General features: G+C 38.1%; 1 protein-coding gene across 1 annotated transcript in view; it reads left to right on the forward strand.

Moving 5' to 3' along the window:
* The window catches only part of TTN (titin), a 273,859-nt gene that overhangs the window by 166,382 nt on the left and 90,590 nt on the right, over positions 1–16,887 (forward strand). Inside the window, exons 190-213 of the mRNA XM_019553528.1 lie at positions 227–353; positions 442–705; positions 803–1,069; positions 1,213–1,476; positions 2,398–2,537; positions 2,648–2,774; positions 2,879–3,145; positions 3,256–3,522; positions 4,583–4,849; positions 4,966–5,105; positions 6,791–6,917; positions 7,684–7,826; positions 10,612–10,735; positions 11,453–11,719; positions 11,863–11,960; positions 12,122–12,290; positions 12,385–12,651; positions 12,750–13,016; positions 13,104–13,382; positions 13,487–13,895; positions 14,005–14,129; positions 14,220–14,486; positions 16,055–16,324; positions 16,548–16,850. Coding sequence (XP_019409073.1) covers positions 227–353; positions 442–705; positions 803–1,069; positions 1,213–1,476; positions 2,398–2,537; positions 2,648–2,774; positions 2,879–3,145; positions 3,256–3,522; positions 4,583–4,849; positions 4,966–5,105; positions 6,791–6,917; positions 7,684–7,826; positions 10,612–10,735; positions 11,453–11,719; positions 11,863–11,960; positions 12,122–12,290; positions 12,385–12,651; positions 12,750–13,016; positions 13,104–13,382; positions 13,487–13,895; positions 14,005–14,129; positions 14,220–14,486; positions 16,055–16,324; positions 16,548–16,850 — 5,245 coding nt within the window. The remainder of the gene's footprint in view (positions 1–226; positions 354–441; positions 706–802; positions 1,070–1,212; positions 1,477–2,397; positions 2,538–2,647; positions 2,775–2,878; positions 3,146–3,255; positions 3,523–4,582; positions 4,850–4,965; positions 5,106–6,790; positions 6,918–7,683; positions 7,827–10,611; positions 10,736–11,452; positions 11,720–11,862; positions 11,961–12,121; positions 12,291–12,384; positions 12,652–12,749; positions 13,017–13,103; positions 13,383–13,486; positions 13,896–14,004; positions 14,130–14,219; positions 14,487–16,054; positions 16,325–16,547; positions 16,851–16,887) is intronic.

Here is a 16,887-nt window from a genome sequence, read left to right on the forward strand (position 1 = left end):
ATAAGTGTAAAGTTGTGAGGAGTGCAAGGTCATGAAGTTTATTTTATTTTTTATTATCTCCTTTTGAACTAGTTCATTCATTATCATCAGAATATTACTCTGTACTTGGTGGGAAAGTATTTGCCATGTGTTATATAAGACTGGGATAATTTCTTTTTATGTTAATTAAGACCAGTAGTTTATATTTAGAATACGAGTTTCTCACCAAAATGTGTTGTTTCTCTAGACTTGTGAAATCAAAGCTGAAGAAGGAAAACGCTTCTTAACATTACACAAAGTCAAATTGGAACAAGCTGGTGAAGTGCTTTACCAGGCATTAAATGTAGTCACTACAGCTATCCTGACAGTAAAAGGTACATGAAATAGTACATGCTGCAAAATATCTACTTGGCCCGTTGCACACTGAGCACTTGAAAACTATTAATTTTGTTTTGTTCCCAGAAATTGAACTTGACTTCGCTGTGCCTCTAAAAGATGTCACTGTTCCTGAGAAACGTCAGGCTAGGTTTGAATGTGTCCTTACCAGAGAAGCCAATGTTATATGGTCTAAGGGCACTGACATCATCAAAATTGGAGACAAATTTGACATTATTGCAGATGGAAAGAAGCACATTCTTATAATCAATGATTCTCAATTTGATGATGAGGGAGAATACACTGCTGAAGTTGAAGGCAAGAAAAGCACAGCAAAGTTGTTTGTGGAAGGTCAGTATATCGCTAAGAAGAGAGTTAGTGTGGGGATTTATAAAGACTGCATCAACCTGAGTAGCCCATAGCCTTACAACCAATTTTTATGTTATAGGTATTAGATTGAAGTTTATCTCACCACTAAAAGATCAAACAGTGAAAGAAGGGGAAACAGCTCATTTTCAGTTTGAGCTGTCTCATGAAAATATGCTGGTGACTTGGTTCAAAAATGACGACAAACTCCACACAAGTAGAACAGTTGTTATGACTGCAGAAGGCAAGATTCATAAATTAGAAATCAGAGAAGCGACACTTGACGATATCTCTGAGATAAAGGCTGAAGTCAAGGGTTTGCACACTAAGGCAAACCTCAAAGTCTTAGGTAAATATATACCATATATGCATTTTTAAAGAAGTGGTGTCAAAACAGTGATGTTTTAATACTATTTTACATTTTGAAATATCTTCAGTTAGCAATTGCTTGCAAGTTTACTAACTGTCTCACACCCAAACTGCCATTTGTAGAAGCTGATCCATACTTCACTGTGAAATTACAAGATTATTCTGCTGTTGAGAAAGATGATGTCATTCTGGAGTGTGAACTTAGCAAAGATGTGCCAGTGAAATGGTACAAAGATGGTGAAGAGCTTAAAGCTTCCAACAGAATCTCCATGAAGACTGATGGGAAGCGCCGTATCTTAAAAATCAAGAAGGTTGGAGATGCTGATAAGGGTGATTATGTATGCGACTGTAGAACGGACAAGACGAAGGCTAATGTCAACATTGAGCGTAAGTGACCTACTGGAGAAAACTAAAAACTTTGTAACCTATTGTAGAAGAACTTGAAAGAGTACAGACAAATCAAGTACCATCCTTGTCAGGAGAGTTAGCAACACAATGGACAAATGCTCTCCACTTGGCTTTGTCTGTTGTTGGTTTACCGCTCTTTTTCTATGTAATCCAGTCATCTCTTCTATGTCTTCTTGCCATCTTTTTTTAAGTCACCTCTTTCTTTTCCCTGGCACTTAGTCTTCTATGATAGCCTTTTCTAGGAGTTTTTTTGTTTCTATCTCTTCTTAAAACATGCCCACACTGCCTCATTTCTCTTTTTCATTCTTTACATCTTTTTTGGAATCTTTGTTTTGGGTCCTGGAAACATTCAACTCCTTTTTGTGGCACATTATCTTAAATGCTTGTCATTTTCTCTTCAACTTTGTAAGTGTCCAGCCTTCACAGCTGTATGTTGCTATGAAACAGCCACGCAAATGAGACAACAAAAGCTAGCAGAGGTTTAGAAAATACGCCTCTTAAGGGGAGAATGAAAGAAGTGTGTTTGTTTAGAAGGGAGAGAGTACATTTTCAAATATGTAAAAGGTTGTTCTAAACAGGGTGGCAATAAGTTATTCTGCATGAAGACTAGCACAAGAAATAACTGACTTTATTTGTAACAAGGGAAATTCAGATTATATACTAGGAAAAAATTCTAGCTATGCTGGATCAGGTTACCTATGGAGGTACTTGCAGAACACCATCAGTGGATGTTCTTAAGAACAGGTTAGATGAACATCCACTATTGATGAGAGCACTGTATTTGACACTGCATCAGAACAAGGGAATAACCTACGTGACCTCTTAAGATCCTTTTCAGCTATACATTTCAATGCTATAGATTAAGCCAGTTATAATACATTTTTATTATTATTATTTTAGCTCGTTTAATAAAAGTGGAGCGCCCCCTATATGGAGTGGAGGTATTTGTTGGTGAAACAGCACGTTTTGAAGTTGAAATCTCTGAGCCTGATGTCCGCCCTATATGGAAGTTAAAAGACCAAACTTTAACACCTTCACCTGTAAGACTCTCTCATTGTTTTTAAGTCACAAAGTACACTTTAAAAAACAAACTGTCCCATACTAATAAGAGGTTCCTTAAAAATAATGCTTTTTTCTTCCTTAAAATCAGGACTGTGAAATAATTGAGGATGGGAAGAAGCATGTTCTTATCCTTTATAACTGCAAACTGGATATGACTGGAGAAGTGTCCTTCCAGGCTGCAAATGCTAAGAGTGCAGCTAATCTGAAAGTGAAAGGTACTGCCAATGTTTTCAATGCATTTTACAAAAATTTCTTAAATTAACTAGCAAAAAAATCAATAGAAACCAATCTTTAAACTGATAATCTTATTTTATTTCAGAACTACCTCTCATCTTTATCACACCACTCAGTGATGTTAAAGTCTTTGAAAAGGATGAAGCCCGATTTGAATGTGAGGTGTCTAGAGAACCCAAGACTTTCCGTTGGTTGAAAGGCACACAAGAGATCACAAGTGATGAGAAGTTTGAAATTATTTCAGATGGCACAAAACATTCTCTGGTTATTAAAACAGTTGCGTTTGAGGATGAAGCTAAATATATGTTTGAAGCTGAAGACAAAAGAACAAGTGCTAAACTAATTATTGAAGGTTTGTTTGTCTTATGCTTCCCTTGAAAATATACCTGATAGCTACCTTTGAATTGTTTGTATTCATAAACAATGATGCATAATCATTAATTAGATGCTTTGTTGGTATAGGTATTCGTCTAGAATTCATTACCCCCCTCAAGGATGTAACAGCAAAGGAGCGTGAGACTGCAGTGTTTACTGTGGAATTGTCTCATGACAATATCCCTGTTATCTGGTTCAAGAATGACCAAAGACTGCATACTAGCAAGGTTGTTTCAATGACAGATGATGGCAAATTCCATACACTTACAATTAAAAATCTTTCTATTGATGACACTTCTCAGATAAGAGTGGAAGCTATGGGCAAATCCTCTGAGGCTAAGCTCACTGTTCTTGGTAAGTGTATCCTCATTTTTTAAATGCGGTTTCACATGTTGTATATTATCAGAGGCATCCTGTTTGTGAGGAATGAATACTCAAGTGAGAATTAGAAATTCTAGTTTCTGATTGCTCACTTTCTTTTCTCCTCAGACCCAATGAAGAAAGTCTTACATTCAAAAGTCTGTCTAACTTTATTCCAACCATGCAGTTGGCCTGATAAAAGAAACCACCCCTGAAAAAATCCTTGCTTCTCACATAATTTTTAGACCATCATGGCTATAACCAAGCCTGACCTTAGGGAAAATGGCATCCTGGGCAAACTTGTATTTTGGCCCCTTTCTTTAAGTTTAAGTATGTAGTAGTATTAGGAGGGCTGGCCAGGGTCTTGAGGCACAGTCTAGGGAGGCAAAACAGTATGGTGCGCCAGGCAGGGAGATGGGTAGGCACTGCTGCTGCTGTGCAGGAGCAAAACAGGGACTGAAGGAGACAACACCCCACCCACATGTGTCTGGCCCAGCTCTGCCTGAGCAGCGGCTGGCAGCAGTGGGCGGTTGTGCTGGGCACTACTTCTGCTGCCTGGGTTGAGGCTTAGCCATGGCAGGGCAGGGAGAGTGATTCTGTGAATGCCTCTGCGTGTGTGTGTGTGGTGCTCCTTGACCACAGTGCCCTGGGTGGTCACTCATATCGCTTACCTGTAAGGGCAGCCCTGGCTATAACATCAGTCAAAGACTACCAAATTCTTGTTTTTAAATCTGTGCTTTGCCATAAGCTCCCTGTATGGATTAACAAGCTACTTATTTTCATTGTCTCTCCATTTCCACATTTAAAAGGTAAAAAATAATCATTTTAAAGCTTCATAGAAGCGTTGCAAAGTTTAGTTAATATTTGTACAGTTCTAAGTCATATTACTATGTTTGCTAATAGATTTTTACTGCTGTTTCAGTTTGTAAATAACCCACCATTCTGAGTTATAAGCAAGATGCAAGTGTTCTTAATGAGGTATAGATTTCACAATAGAAACATGTTTTTAAAAAGACTAAAATCATTATATGTGTATCTCAATTTGCACTTGCAGAGGGAGATCCTTACTTCACTGGAAAGCTTCAAGATTACACTGCTGTAGAGAAAGATGAAGTCATATTACAATGTGAAATTAGCAAAGCAGATGCTCCAGTAAAATGGATGAAGGATGGCAAAGAAATAACTCCATCAAGGAATGTTGTTATCAAAGCTGATGGCAGAAAGAGAATTCTGATCCTCAAGAGAGCTTTGAAGAAAGACATCGGAACATACACCTGTGACTGTGTCACTGACAAAACCTCTGCCAAACTCAACATTGAAGGTAGAGCAATTTAAGTAATATCTCTTTTAAGTTTATATATCTTGTTTAAGCTCTTTTCATGACTTATAGTAAGAGGTTGATCATGGTGGTTCTTTTGTTTTTCCTCCCTAAAACAGATCGGGATATAGAGATTGTGCGCCCCCTGCACAGTGTGGAGGTAATCGAGACAGAGACTGCTCACTTTGATACTGAAATCTCGGAGGAAGGTGTCCATGCCAACTGGAAACTGAAAGGGGAAACCCTGAATGAATCACCTGTAAGCACATTGCTGAATATGTGGGTATTTAGGGTGGGTCTGAGATATATGATGGATGCAAGAACAGAGCAGGGACTCTGGAACTAATTAATATATGTGTTCAGTAACACCCATTCGCCTTATTCTCAGAATGTTAGTCCCCAACATTCAAATATCATGGAAGTGGCTTATAATTAATTAAAAATACATTTTAAAGGCTTCCTATTTACCTTCTTTTGCACATTTGAGCTTTTAGGAACATCTGCATCATATTTTCAAGCTTTTAATTAACATGATTTATCTATTTGAAATTAATAATGAGAATTCATAATAATGTATTATGTGTTTATAATGAATTTATAAGTTATAATAACTTTACTCACACACACACACACACACACACACACACATAAATATATATCTATCAAAAGTTTAGGTAAAACACCAAGTATTAGAAAACTCATAATACAGTTATTAGAACTGGCGATATTGTGATATGGCAATCCTGATGTAAATAATAAAAATGGAAAGGAAAATATTTGCAGGTTAGAGTGGGAAAGAGATAAACATCTGTGAGAATAAAAATGAGGAATGTCTTTTTGTAGCAAGAGACAGCTGATGACTATGCTTCCTAGGATATTTCTATATTGCTTCTCCAGCAATCCTGAGACAACTTCTAAGAAGCAAGCCAACCCGCTTGCTTCCATTCCATTGCACACTGGAAAAAGTCACATGTTCAGTGTTAGAGTGACACCATACACACCCAGCAGTACCCTCAGGAACAGGGCTTCAAAGGTAGAGTGAGCTAATTCAGAGCCCTGTGCAGGAGTGGGTGGGGGCCAGAAGCAGGGAAGGGAGCAGTGCTGACTACTGTAGAGGGCAGGGGTCACTGAGGGGATGAGGGGAAGGGAAGTCTTACCTGCCAGGGCTCTCTGCATACAGAAGATAGCTGCTGCTGCCCAGATATGCTACTACTGTGCATATGCACCTACTGTGAGAAAAATGCCTGAGGTGCAGGAGGAAGAAGGAGCATCATTGTAAGTGCTCTCTGCCTCCACATGCACAGAGCTGCCTCTGTCATAGAAAAGACTCGGGAAGGGATGGCAGGGGGGTGGTAGGATTTTGTCACCCTTTCAAGCTGGTGCCCTGCTTGTCCCATCTAGTTATGTTACTGATGGTTATGATTGAGATCCTGAGAGCATAGCTTAGCCCACTCCAAAAAAACCAATCAAAGAACATCTATGCAGCATGCAGCATAAGCTGCATGATAGAAATTGTTTACTAGAAGCAGCTTTGGTATTGCTGCAGATGTGGCATAGGCAATACTGTATGTGTTTATTAGAAGTGCCAGAAACCTGTTGGTGTTAGTGTTTAGTGATTAGTGTCTCCAGTCTATCTACAGTACTTTCAAAACCCTGCTATCTACTCATGTTTTATAAGAGTAAATGTATATTTTTATGAATGCTAACGGAAAGAATTCTTAAGGGTATTTGTGAGCCATCAAACCACTTGTATTATTATTGCACTAGGCAGTGTGGTGGAAGTTCAGATTTTATAAGTCTTCCTAAAAGCATCTAGGAATTGTGTAGATAAAAAGGTGTTAGCATATATTCTACACACATGCTTTCTTATATTTTTTAATAATTCTTTAAACACAATTGTCCAGGGATATAGGTGCTGTAATTTGTTCATTTTTCTTCTTGAAGGAATGTGAAATTAAGGAAGAAGGCAAAAGGCATTTCCTTACACTGTACAATGTACGTTTGAACCAAGCTGGTGGAGTGGATTTCCAAGCAGCCAATGCCAAATCCAGTGCTCACCTTCGAGTGAAACGTAAGTATCTTTATACTGCATCTTTAGAACTAACAAAAATGAATTAACATAAAACGACAATATTGTTGCACAGTCTATTGTTTGGAATAGAAGCTGGTGAATCGCTTAAGTGTGCTTGGCACATGGCCATTCTTTCCAGGAAAATTATTCCAAATAATGGGTTACTTCAATGACTTTGGTCCTAGTTAATTAAAGCATTTTAAAGTATACATATTTTGTTGTTTTATTAGTGCCTGAGTAAAAAATATATTGTCCCCCAGGTCATCTGGTGATCCTAAATAATCAGTTATGAAACTGAAGTATTACAGCAAAAGGCTTTGTTGCATTAATGTTTCATATTAAGACGTGGGGCGGGGGGGATAGCAACCCAGTGATATCTGTAGATAGAGTTCAAAGCTTGATGGACAGAGACAGACCACACGGTTAAAGACCACTTGTTTCCCACTCCAATCCCAGCCCTTACTATTTTGGAAGACACATGCCTTATCTAGCAAGAGGTATGCAGGGCTTGGCAGAGAGACAGATGCACTGCAACTCTCCTGCTGACCTTGTTCATTTTAAAGAAACAGGCTCTGCAAATAGGGAATCTCCAGTGACCAACCCTCCCCCTGAGAACCCCAAGTGGCCTCTTCTAGTTAGGAAATTTTAAGAACTGCATTACAATGTCTCTCTCTCTTGGGGGAGTCATCATGAAGGTTAGTGGGTAAAGACAGCAGCTCTTTTTGGGTAGAAGTAACTAATCTGAAGATGTCTCCTCCTTGCCAAGCCCGAGTAATTGGCTTGCTGAGGCCCCTCAAGGATGTAACCGTGACAGCTGGTGAAACTGCAGCCTTCGAATGTGAGCTCTCCTATGAAGGAATCCCCGTGGAGTGGTTTTTGCATGGGCAGAAACTAGAACCCAGTGAGCAGGTAAGCAAATTTTCTGTCTCCTCTTAAATTTTTCCATTCTTCCTTTCCTTTTCCTTCTTCTCACCTTCCTCTGTTTTATTTCTTACCTCTGCTCTGCCATCAGAAGTAATAAAATACAGGAATGTGCTTATGCTGCTATTTTAGAATATAATATAGTCTCCCTAAAAGAGAAATTGAAGTTTCCTGTAAAGGAAACGGATCTGAAATACCTTGCATACTTATTATACAAATAAAAGCTAAAGAGTCCCAAGGTACTGGTCCCAACGTTAAGTTTTATGCCACAATCATGCTGGAATGATTTCTGCTAATGCATGTAGCAGTTATAAAAAAAAATTGTGATAAAATGCATTTCCACATTCTCTCTTCCCCCTGAATGCTTAGCTGTGATCCAGTTCTGCATATATGGGGATTAAGGGGATAAAAATTCCATTTCAGGCATCTGTTCAGGCTTTCCAGATAACTTTTTGGACAGATTTGCTTGCCAAGCATTTCTCACTAGCTATTTTTAAACCTTCAAGTGCTGGCTCTTAACCCTCAGATGTGAACAGCTTGGAATGCAAAGGATTAAATATTAGAAGTCTGTTAAGAGAAGGAAATATACTATGAGAACTATATCATAAAACATGTTGCAATTTTTTAGAGATTTTTTTCTTTTTGTAATTTGTATGTTATACTTTTTTAGGTACTCTAAATATCTAATTTAATAGGGAAATAATACAAAGGTAAATATGAACTGGAAATCTAAAACAAAATACATATCTGAAGTATTATGCACATTGATGAGGTTTTAGAACTTATGATGCTACTGCTACAGGTTACTTTAATAAAATTGTTTAATTTTAAATGTATTTTCATACATTAATAATAGAACAAGTATTTTCAGTAAGATTTTTCGAAGTTATACTGATTTTGGCTAAATAAAATTAATTCTTACAAAGAAATGGGACATAAATTAAAAAAATAAGATCCATAATTATAGAAATGTATTTAAACTGTGCAGATTAGGAAATAAACAGAAGGAAAATTCAACTCTATACATCCTTCCTTTTTTATGTCCTTATGATAAGGTATTCAGCAGAATTCACAGATTTGTTGAAATCTGATAGGCCACACTTTGAGTGCTTCTGCAATGGCCTCAGATGTGCAGCCCCTGTCAACCAGGTGCCCTACCTGTACCACTTCAAGCCCTGTATCTTAACATAAAATTTTACAAGTCTGTTAATACAATGGATTAATCATTATTACTAACATACTGAATGTATTCAGAAGTATTAAGAGTTCACTGTTTTATTCTTCTCTATCTACACCTTGTGTTGTTATTCTTCAGCTACTTAATGAAATTTTAAACCTGAATTCAAATTTTTGCCTGTATAATCAAAGCTTACATTGGCTTCACTGGGAATTCAGCTTGTCTCCTCAGTAAAGGATTCCCATTTGCCTTCAGTTCCTCATGCCCACTTCTTTTGTTTGACCTTGTACTTTCCTACACATAACTTATAATAAAATTTTAAGCCCTCAGCAGATGTGCAAGTAAAGGTATGATGGGTTCTGACATGGGAACCCCACAATTGCATTTCCTGCCATGCCACGTATGTATGGCAGGAGGTGTGATTGTGTGTTCAGGCATCATCTTTAGCACTGGTGCAGGGGGAGCCTAGGATTATGATCATGATTCCAGACTCTCTGCACCAGCAAGTAGCAAGGTCCTGCCGCTAGAAGTCCCATTGGCATGCACCCCAATGCCAGGGAGCTCCAGCTGATCTGGGCTCCAAGCCATACAGGGGTCTACCATGCCCTGCATCTGGGAGCTGTCTGCTGCTGGGGCTCCCAGCCACCTAAGCACACCATGTGACAGGGAGCCCAAATCAGTTGACAGGGCTCTCAGCCATGGGAGTGCATGGTGCACCCCCGTGATTGAGTGCCCCAGCAGCAGACAGCTCCCAGCCTGCTGATGGGGTTCCCAGCAAGGTCTTAAGTGTAACATGTGCCAGGAGCTTCAGAGGCATCTTAGGGATCTCACTTAATCATTAGTGGCAACACTTTTGTGGCTGTAATGCTGGACTCTTTCCTAGAATATATGTGGAACTTGCAGTTGTAGGACACTAACAAATAATTCAAGAATGGACTTAGCATTGGATTAGCAAGAAGTGTCCCTTTAACTAGGCAACTCTCACCTACTGGAATACAGTGGTATAGTGTTATAACAGGACTAAATACACTTACAGTGAACATTTCAGTGCCTGTATATTTCTCTAATGCATATATTCAGACTATGAGATATACCATGTGTTTCCTTGAAACTGTTGTCACAGTCCATAATTTGATATTTAAGCAATCATTCATGATAAACTTCATCTCAGGCAAGCTTCATTTTACAAAATAAATTTGTTTGGAAATGCATTCACTCTTACAAAGGGATAAACATATTTACATGCTATTTATTCCCAATTAGGCTTTTCTGTATTTTAAATAAGCACATCATAAGAATATGAACATTCATTTCTAAATTAATACTATGCATGTAATATAGTATCTTTAGATTTCAAAATTCTCTTCCTGATATTAGAACAAGTAGGAGTATTTAAATGCCAACTATTGGCTAAATAAGAAGACAAAGTAAAAGACAAACCTTGTAAGCACCCTGGTTACATACTTTTTATTTAGCAGGAAAATATCCACCACTCATACCAAAAATAGTAAAAATAAGCCACTAAAACAATGAACAGCAAATTAAATTGAGTTGAATAAGTGGATACAGACAGCATGTTTCTTGTTGATTCATTAGGTTGTCATGCGGGCTGAAGGAAGAGTTCACACACTTACTCTCAGAAATGTCAAGTTAACAGATGCTGGTGAGGTCACACTGACTGCCAAGGATTTCAAAACTCAAGCAAATCTTTTTGTAAAAGGTGAGTCAGTCAGCATAAGTATACTTCTCTAAGTGACTAGTGATCAATCATGAACCAGAGTGGTTATAGACACTCTTGATTTTAAATTGGTAGGATCTTATCTAAAATACTTAATATACTTTTGGCTATCTCAGTGCTGGAAATAATGTAAACAACCTGGGGCGAAATCAAAAAATCACAAACAAATCTTTACAAAGTTAAAGAGAATCATTTTGAGAAAAGATTAAACTTTTACAGTATCTGTGCATTGATTAATTAAAGGAAATTAAGTTGGAAGGGCTTTTGATAATGGTTTATAAGTATCTGTAAACTGTAAACACACAGTAAACAAAGTTATTGTTTATTCTGATCTAATGTTTTACAACCATAATAGGTTAAAAATGGGGAAAAGATATTTTAAACTGAATATTATGAAGCATTTCCGAATGGCATATTAGTCTTGTGGATTACTTTCCCAGAGGAGCCCTCTCAAAAGCAATAGCTGAAAATATCACTCAAGAACATGCTGCATGGGGCAATCCCGTATTGACAGATGGATAGCTAATGTTAAGGCAGTGGTTCCCAACATTTTTAGACTTAAAGGACCCTTTCATAACAGTTGCAAATTGAGCAGCACCCCATTTCAAACACCAACTTATGAATTACAGTACTTACCTCCTTGCCAGGCAATGGTGGTGTGGAATGGCCAGACAGAAACTAATGTATATGCTTTTTTAGAACCCCCAGTTGAATTTACTAAACCACTTGAGGACCAGACAGTAGAGGAAGAAGCCACAGCAGTTCTGGAGTGTGAAGTCTCCAGAGAGAATGCAAAGGTTAAATGGTTCAAGAATGGAGAAGAAATTCATAAAACAAAGAAATATGATATCATTGCTGAGGGAAGGGTCAGAAAACTCATTATCCATGGCTGCACACTGGATGATGCTAAAACGTATACCTGTGATGCTAAGGATTTCAAGACCTCTTGTTTCCTGAATGTAGAACGTAAGTCACTGTGAGATTTTCTGCAAAGGGAGTTTATGCTTTTTACTTGTTAATTATAATAATAATAATAATAATAGCAGCAATCATTTCTACTTGTTTAACTATTATTATCCTCTACTTTGAAAAATATATTTTTCTTATAGCTCTCCGGGTTGAGTTTACAAAGCCCCTTACTGACCTGGAAGTTAAAGAAAAAGAGTCTGCTCGATTTGAATGTGAAATTTCACGTCCAGGTGTTAAGGTATGTATTATTGATATTCTTATTACCTGATTAATATTTTAACATGAGGGAGTTTTTTTAGTTCTCAATCTTAATATATTATTGCAAAGTATTTCAGTTCTAAGTCTTATGATGCATGTATTAATATTAATAACAGTATTACAACATCACTTTAAATACAGGTGCGGTGGTTTAAGGATGGCATTGAAATCAGAAAGGGCAAAAAGTATGACATAATTTCCAAAGGTGCTCAACGAATTCTTGTTATCAACAAATGTCTCTTTGAAGATGAAGCAGAGTATGCATGTGAAGCAAAAGCAGCTAGAACTTCCGGATTGCTTACAGTTATAGGTAAAACTAAATATCCTTTTGAATTTCTTTCATGCAAAGAATAACAATATCTTGATGATTGTTTTAATCAAACATTTCTGATTTCTTTTCACAGAGGAGGAAGCTGTTTTCACCAAAAATCTTCCTAACGTTGAAGTAAATGAAACTGACACTGTGAAATTGATTTGTGAAGTCTCCAAGCCTAATGCAGAAGTCACTTGGTTTAAAGGAGAAAAGGAATTACCTGACGGTGGTAGATATGAACAAATTTCTGATGGCCGAAAGAGAATTCTCGTCATTCATAATGCTCGTCCTGATGATGCTGACAAGTACAGCTGCAGGCTTCCAAGCTCTGGTACAACTGGCAAGCTCACAGTACATGGTAAGTACATGGTACTTTAGTATCTTAGTTTTCAAATGATATTTGGTTAGATAAGAGTATGTAATTTTGTTTCACTTATTTCAATCTTGTTTTTTCAGAACTTGCAGCAGAATTTATTACCAAACCACAAAATGTTGAAGTGCTTGAAGGAGAAAAGGCTGAATTTGTATGCTCAATGTCCAAGGATACTGTTGAAGTGCAGTGGGTGTGGGCCGATATGATACTTAAGACTGATGATAAGTATGACATCATTTCAGAAGGGAAAAAGAGAACACTTGTCATCAAAGACTCTGTTTTAGCAGATGCAGGAAACTATGCTGTTATGGTTGGTGAATCTAAAGCAACAGCACGCTTAAAAGTGATTGGTAAGATTGATTTTACTCAAGTATATATGTAGATTTTATTTTATCATTTTATGATATAAGCTGTAATATTTTTTCTGTCAATTTCAGAAAAACTCAGGATTATAACTCCACTTAAGGACCAAGAAGTTAAAGAAGGACAAGAACTTGTTTTCAACTGTGAAGTCAATAAAGAAGGTGCCAAAGCTAAGTGGCACAAAAATGATGGGGCAATATTTGATAGTCCAAAATATATCATGGTGCAAAAGGACTTAGTTTACACCCTCAGAATCAGAGATGCCCACTTGAATGACCAAGCTACCTATACTATCTCACTATCAAACCAGAGAGGAGAACATGTCAAGAGTTCTGCTACCTTAACAGTACTAGGTACATACATAATTTGCAATGTGCTAATTTTAGGTTTTCATTCCATCAAATTTAATTTCATTTAAGACTACATATTAACTAATTTTTATTTTTCATTTTAATAGAGGAGGATCTCAGAATTATTGAGCCTCTTGAAGATATTGAGACCGTGGAGAAGAAAACTGTCACATTCTGGTGCAAAGTTAATCGCCTTAATGTAACCCTTAAGTGGACAAAGAATGGTGAAGAAGTCACATTTGACAAACGCATCTTATACAAAGTTGATAAATACAAGCACTCACTTATCATTAAAAACTGTGGGTTTATAGATGAAGGTGAATACACAGTCACTGCTGGACAAGATAAATCTGTTGCAGAACTCATTATTGCAGAGGCTCCTGCAGACTTCATTGAACACCTGCAGGATCAGACTGTCACTGAATTTGATGATGCTGTCTTTACTTGCCAGCTTTCCAAAGAGAAAGCAAGTGTAAAATGGTACAGAAATGGACGAGAAATTAGAGAGGGCAAAAAGTATGCATTTTTTTATACATTTCTCATGTTAAATTCTAGATATGTTTGTAATGCTTTGCTGCTTGTTCTGAAGTTTAATAAATCATTCATTTATTTCTCTTCTGTAAAGATATCAGTTTGAAAAGGATGGAAATTTGCACAGATTAATTATAAAAGACTGTAGACTGGATGATGAATGTGAATATTCCTGTGGAGTAGATGATAGAAAATCTAGGGCAAGACTTTTTGTTGAAGGTATGTATAAATTTAGACAATATCTGTTACCAGTTCTTAGTAATTAGAAGAAATAATAAACAAATACAAATTAATTTATATATATTTCAGAAATCCCAGTGGAGATCATTCGCCCACCACAAGATGCTTATGAAGCTCCGGGTACTGATGTCATTTTTATGGCTGAACTGAATAAAGATGGCGTGGAAGTCAAGTGGTTAAGAAATAACATGATTATAGTCCAGGGTGACAAACACCAGATGATGAGTGAAGGAAAGTTACATAGGCTGCAAGTGTGTGAGATAAGGCCTCGTGACCAAGGTGAATACAGATTTATTGCCAAAGATAAAGAAGCTAGAGCCAAACTTGAATTGGCGGGTAAGTTGTATACTTCATATTTCTTTTTTTAATTTAGGAATAGTAAATAAAATGGTGTCATTAAAGACTTGTTTTCTCACATAAATTTAATAAGAATATGTGGTCAAGTGGAAAATATTTGGAGTCTCAATAAATTAAATCGTAAGTGTCCAATTTGCAGCCCATGTGCCACATGTGGCCATGTGAGCACCCAGGGTCTTTGGGCTTTCCCTCCACCCTCCAGCTTAAACTTTCTCCCCTCCCCCCACCTCCCCCCAGGTGTGGGGTGGGATGCCGTCCATGACCCAGAAGAGACCCTTGTCAGGCAGCTGAGGTAGGGCCTGGGACAGTGAAAAGGGGGTGCTGAGGTAGTGTGCAGCTCATGGGGCCTATGACTTACTCTGGTGTGGCCTCTGCTGGTGTAGCCCATGTGGCCATTTAGAAGTTGTACAGCCTTGAATTAAATGTCCAAATGTCTATATTTGGTAGACAGAGGAGTTTTCTAAGTTGCGGTATCTGGGGGGGGGAAGGGAGCGGGGGAGGACACTCAGACCGACCATAACCTTACCATTCAATTATAGGCAGATTTATTGATACACAGTGATAACAGAAAAGAAGCAATGCAAACAATCATTTGTATATATCTACCAAATCCTAAGGCTCATCAGAGTCAAAGTACATCTGGTCAGGACACAATCTTCACTCTGAGGCTTGCTCTCTTAGGTGTCACATGTCAGCTTTCTAGAGGTGGGATGCTAAGGCCCACAACCCCACTCCAGTGGGGTTCATGAGACGTGCTGGTCGTATGCCCTCGGTCCATGGTGGTCTTGGGAACCCTTCCCCAAGGATACAGGGATGGGTACAGGGATGGGGACCCCTCTTGGGGAGGAGAAGGCAGAGTAATGGGGAGGGACCAAGGAGGGAGGGATGGGACAAAGGGAGGGAGGAGGGACAGGGAGTGATCCTTTATTACTCTCAAGTCTTTGTTTTTGTATTCTCCTTCCCTCTTGATGACTCCTTATCCTGGCTATCACTGGTTGGTTGTCTCTCTGTGGTCACATATCCACATAGTCTTCTGGGGCTTCTCCTTGTTTGGTCTGTTCCCCCAAAACTGGGACTCAAGCACCTCTCTGCTCTGGGTCCTTGTCAGCTGGTGCCAGTTATTTTGTGTTATGGAACAGTATGGTATATACTTCCCCAGTTCTCAGGCTGTGTCCTTGTTGGCCTTGTTGTGTTAGACAGCCTGTCTGCTTTCAGGGCTATGAGAAACTCTGTTTTTAAGACCCAAGCTTCTTAGAAATCAATTAATCCCTGCTGCCAATCCTGAACCCTTATCATGTATATATCTATACCTGTAAGCCCATTCCCAAAAAACAGACCTTTAAATGTCATTTCTAAGCCAACAGTACTGACTGACTTCATTTACCTAGGCAAGGCTGAATTTGTCTGTTTGGGGCCATCCTGCAAATATAGAAACAATTTGTTTAAAATTCACATGCAACTCATTTGTGCATTAGCGCCTGCATTGAATATGCAAAGAAATTATTTCCAAAGTATAAATACTTATTTGCCTTATTGGTCTTCATTAGCTGCACCAAAAATCAAGACCGGTGATCAGCACCTCGTGGTTGATGTTGGGAAGCCTTTAACCATGGTTGTTCCATATGATGCATACCCAAGAGCAGAAGCTGAGTGGATAAAAGAAGACGAAAGTCTGCCTACAAAAACTGTTGATACAACAGTTGACACAACCACCTTCAAAATTTACGAAGCTAAGAAATCAGATAAAGGAAGATACAAGGTTATACTTCGAAATAAACATGGCAAAGCTGAAGCACACATCAATGTAGATGTTATCGGTAAGCTTTCCTTTTAATAGGGAACATTGGTTTTGTTCTGTTTACATCTGTTGGTCATGATCCACCAATGTAGCTATTCAGTACAAACCCTGATTTTTGCTAGTGAAGGTTTATTTTAGTTTGGAGCAAGAATAGGCCATTTCAGTTCAAATCATGACCTACATGTAGGTTAAAGTGAAAACAAAAATGAGATCTGATAAAATATTTTTCAAATACATTTCAGATGTTCCAGGTCCAGTTAGAAACCTGGAAGTCACTGAAACATATGATGGGGAAGTCAGCCTTGGCTGGGAAGAACCAGAAAGTGATGGTGGAAGTAAAATAATTGGATATGTTGTTGAAAGACGTGATATCAAACGTAAGACCTGGATTTTGGCCACTGATCGTGCAGAAAATTGTGAATTTACCGTTACTGGACTTCAGAGAGGAGGAGCTGAGTATCTCTTCCGTGTGAGTGCAAGAAACAGAGTGGGCACTGGGGAACCAGTGGAAACTGACAAACCTGTAGAAGCTAAGAGCAGATTTGGTAAGCAGCAATTTTGCAAAGTAGATCAAAATATTTC

Source organism: Crocodylus porosus, unplaced genomic scaffold, assembly GCF_001723895.1.
Source record: "Crocodylus porosus isolate Cpor-Errol unplaced genomic scaffold, CroPor_comp1, whole genome shotgun sequence".
Lineage (NCBI taxonomy): Eukaryota > Metazoa > Chordata > Crocodylia > Crocodylidae > Crocodylus > Crocodylus porosus.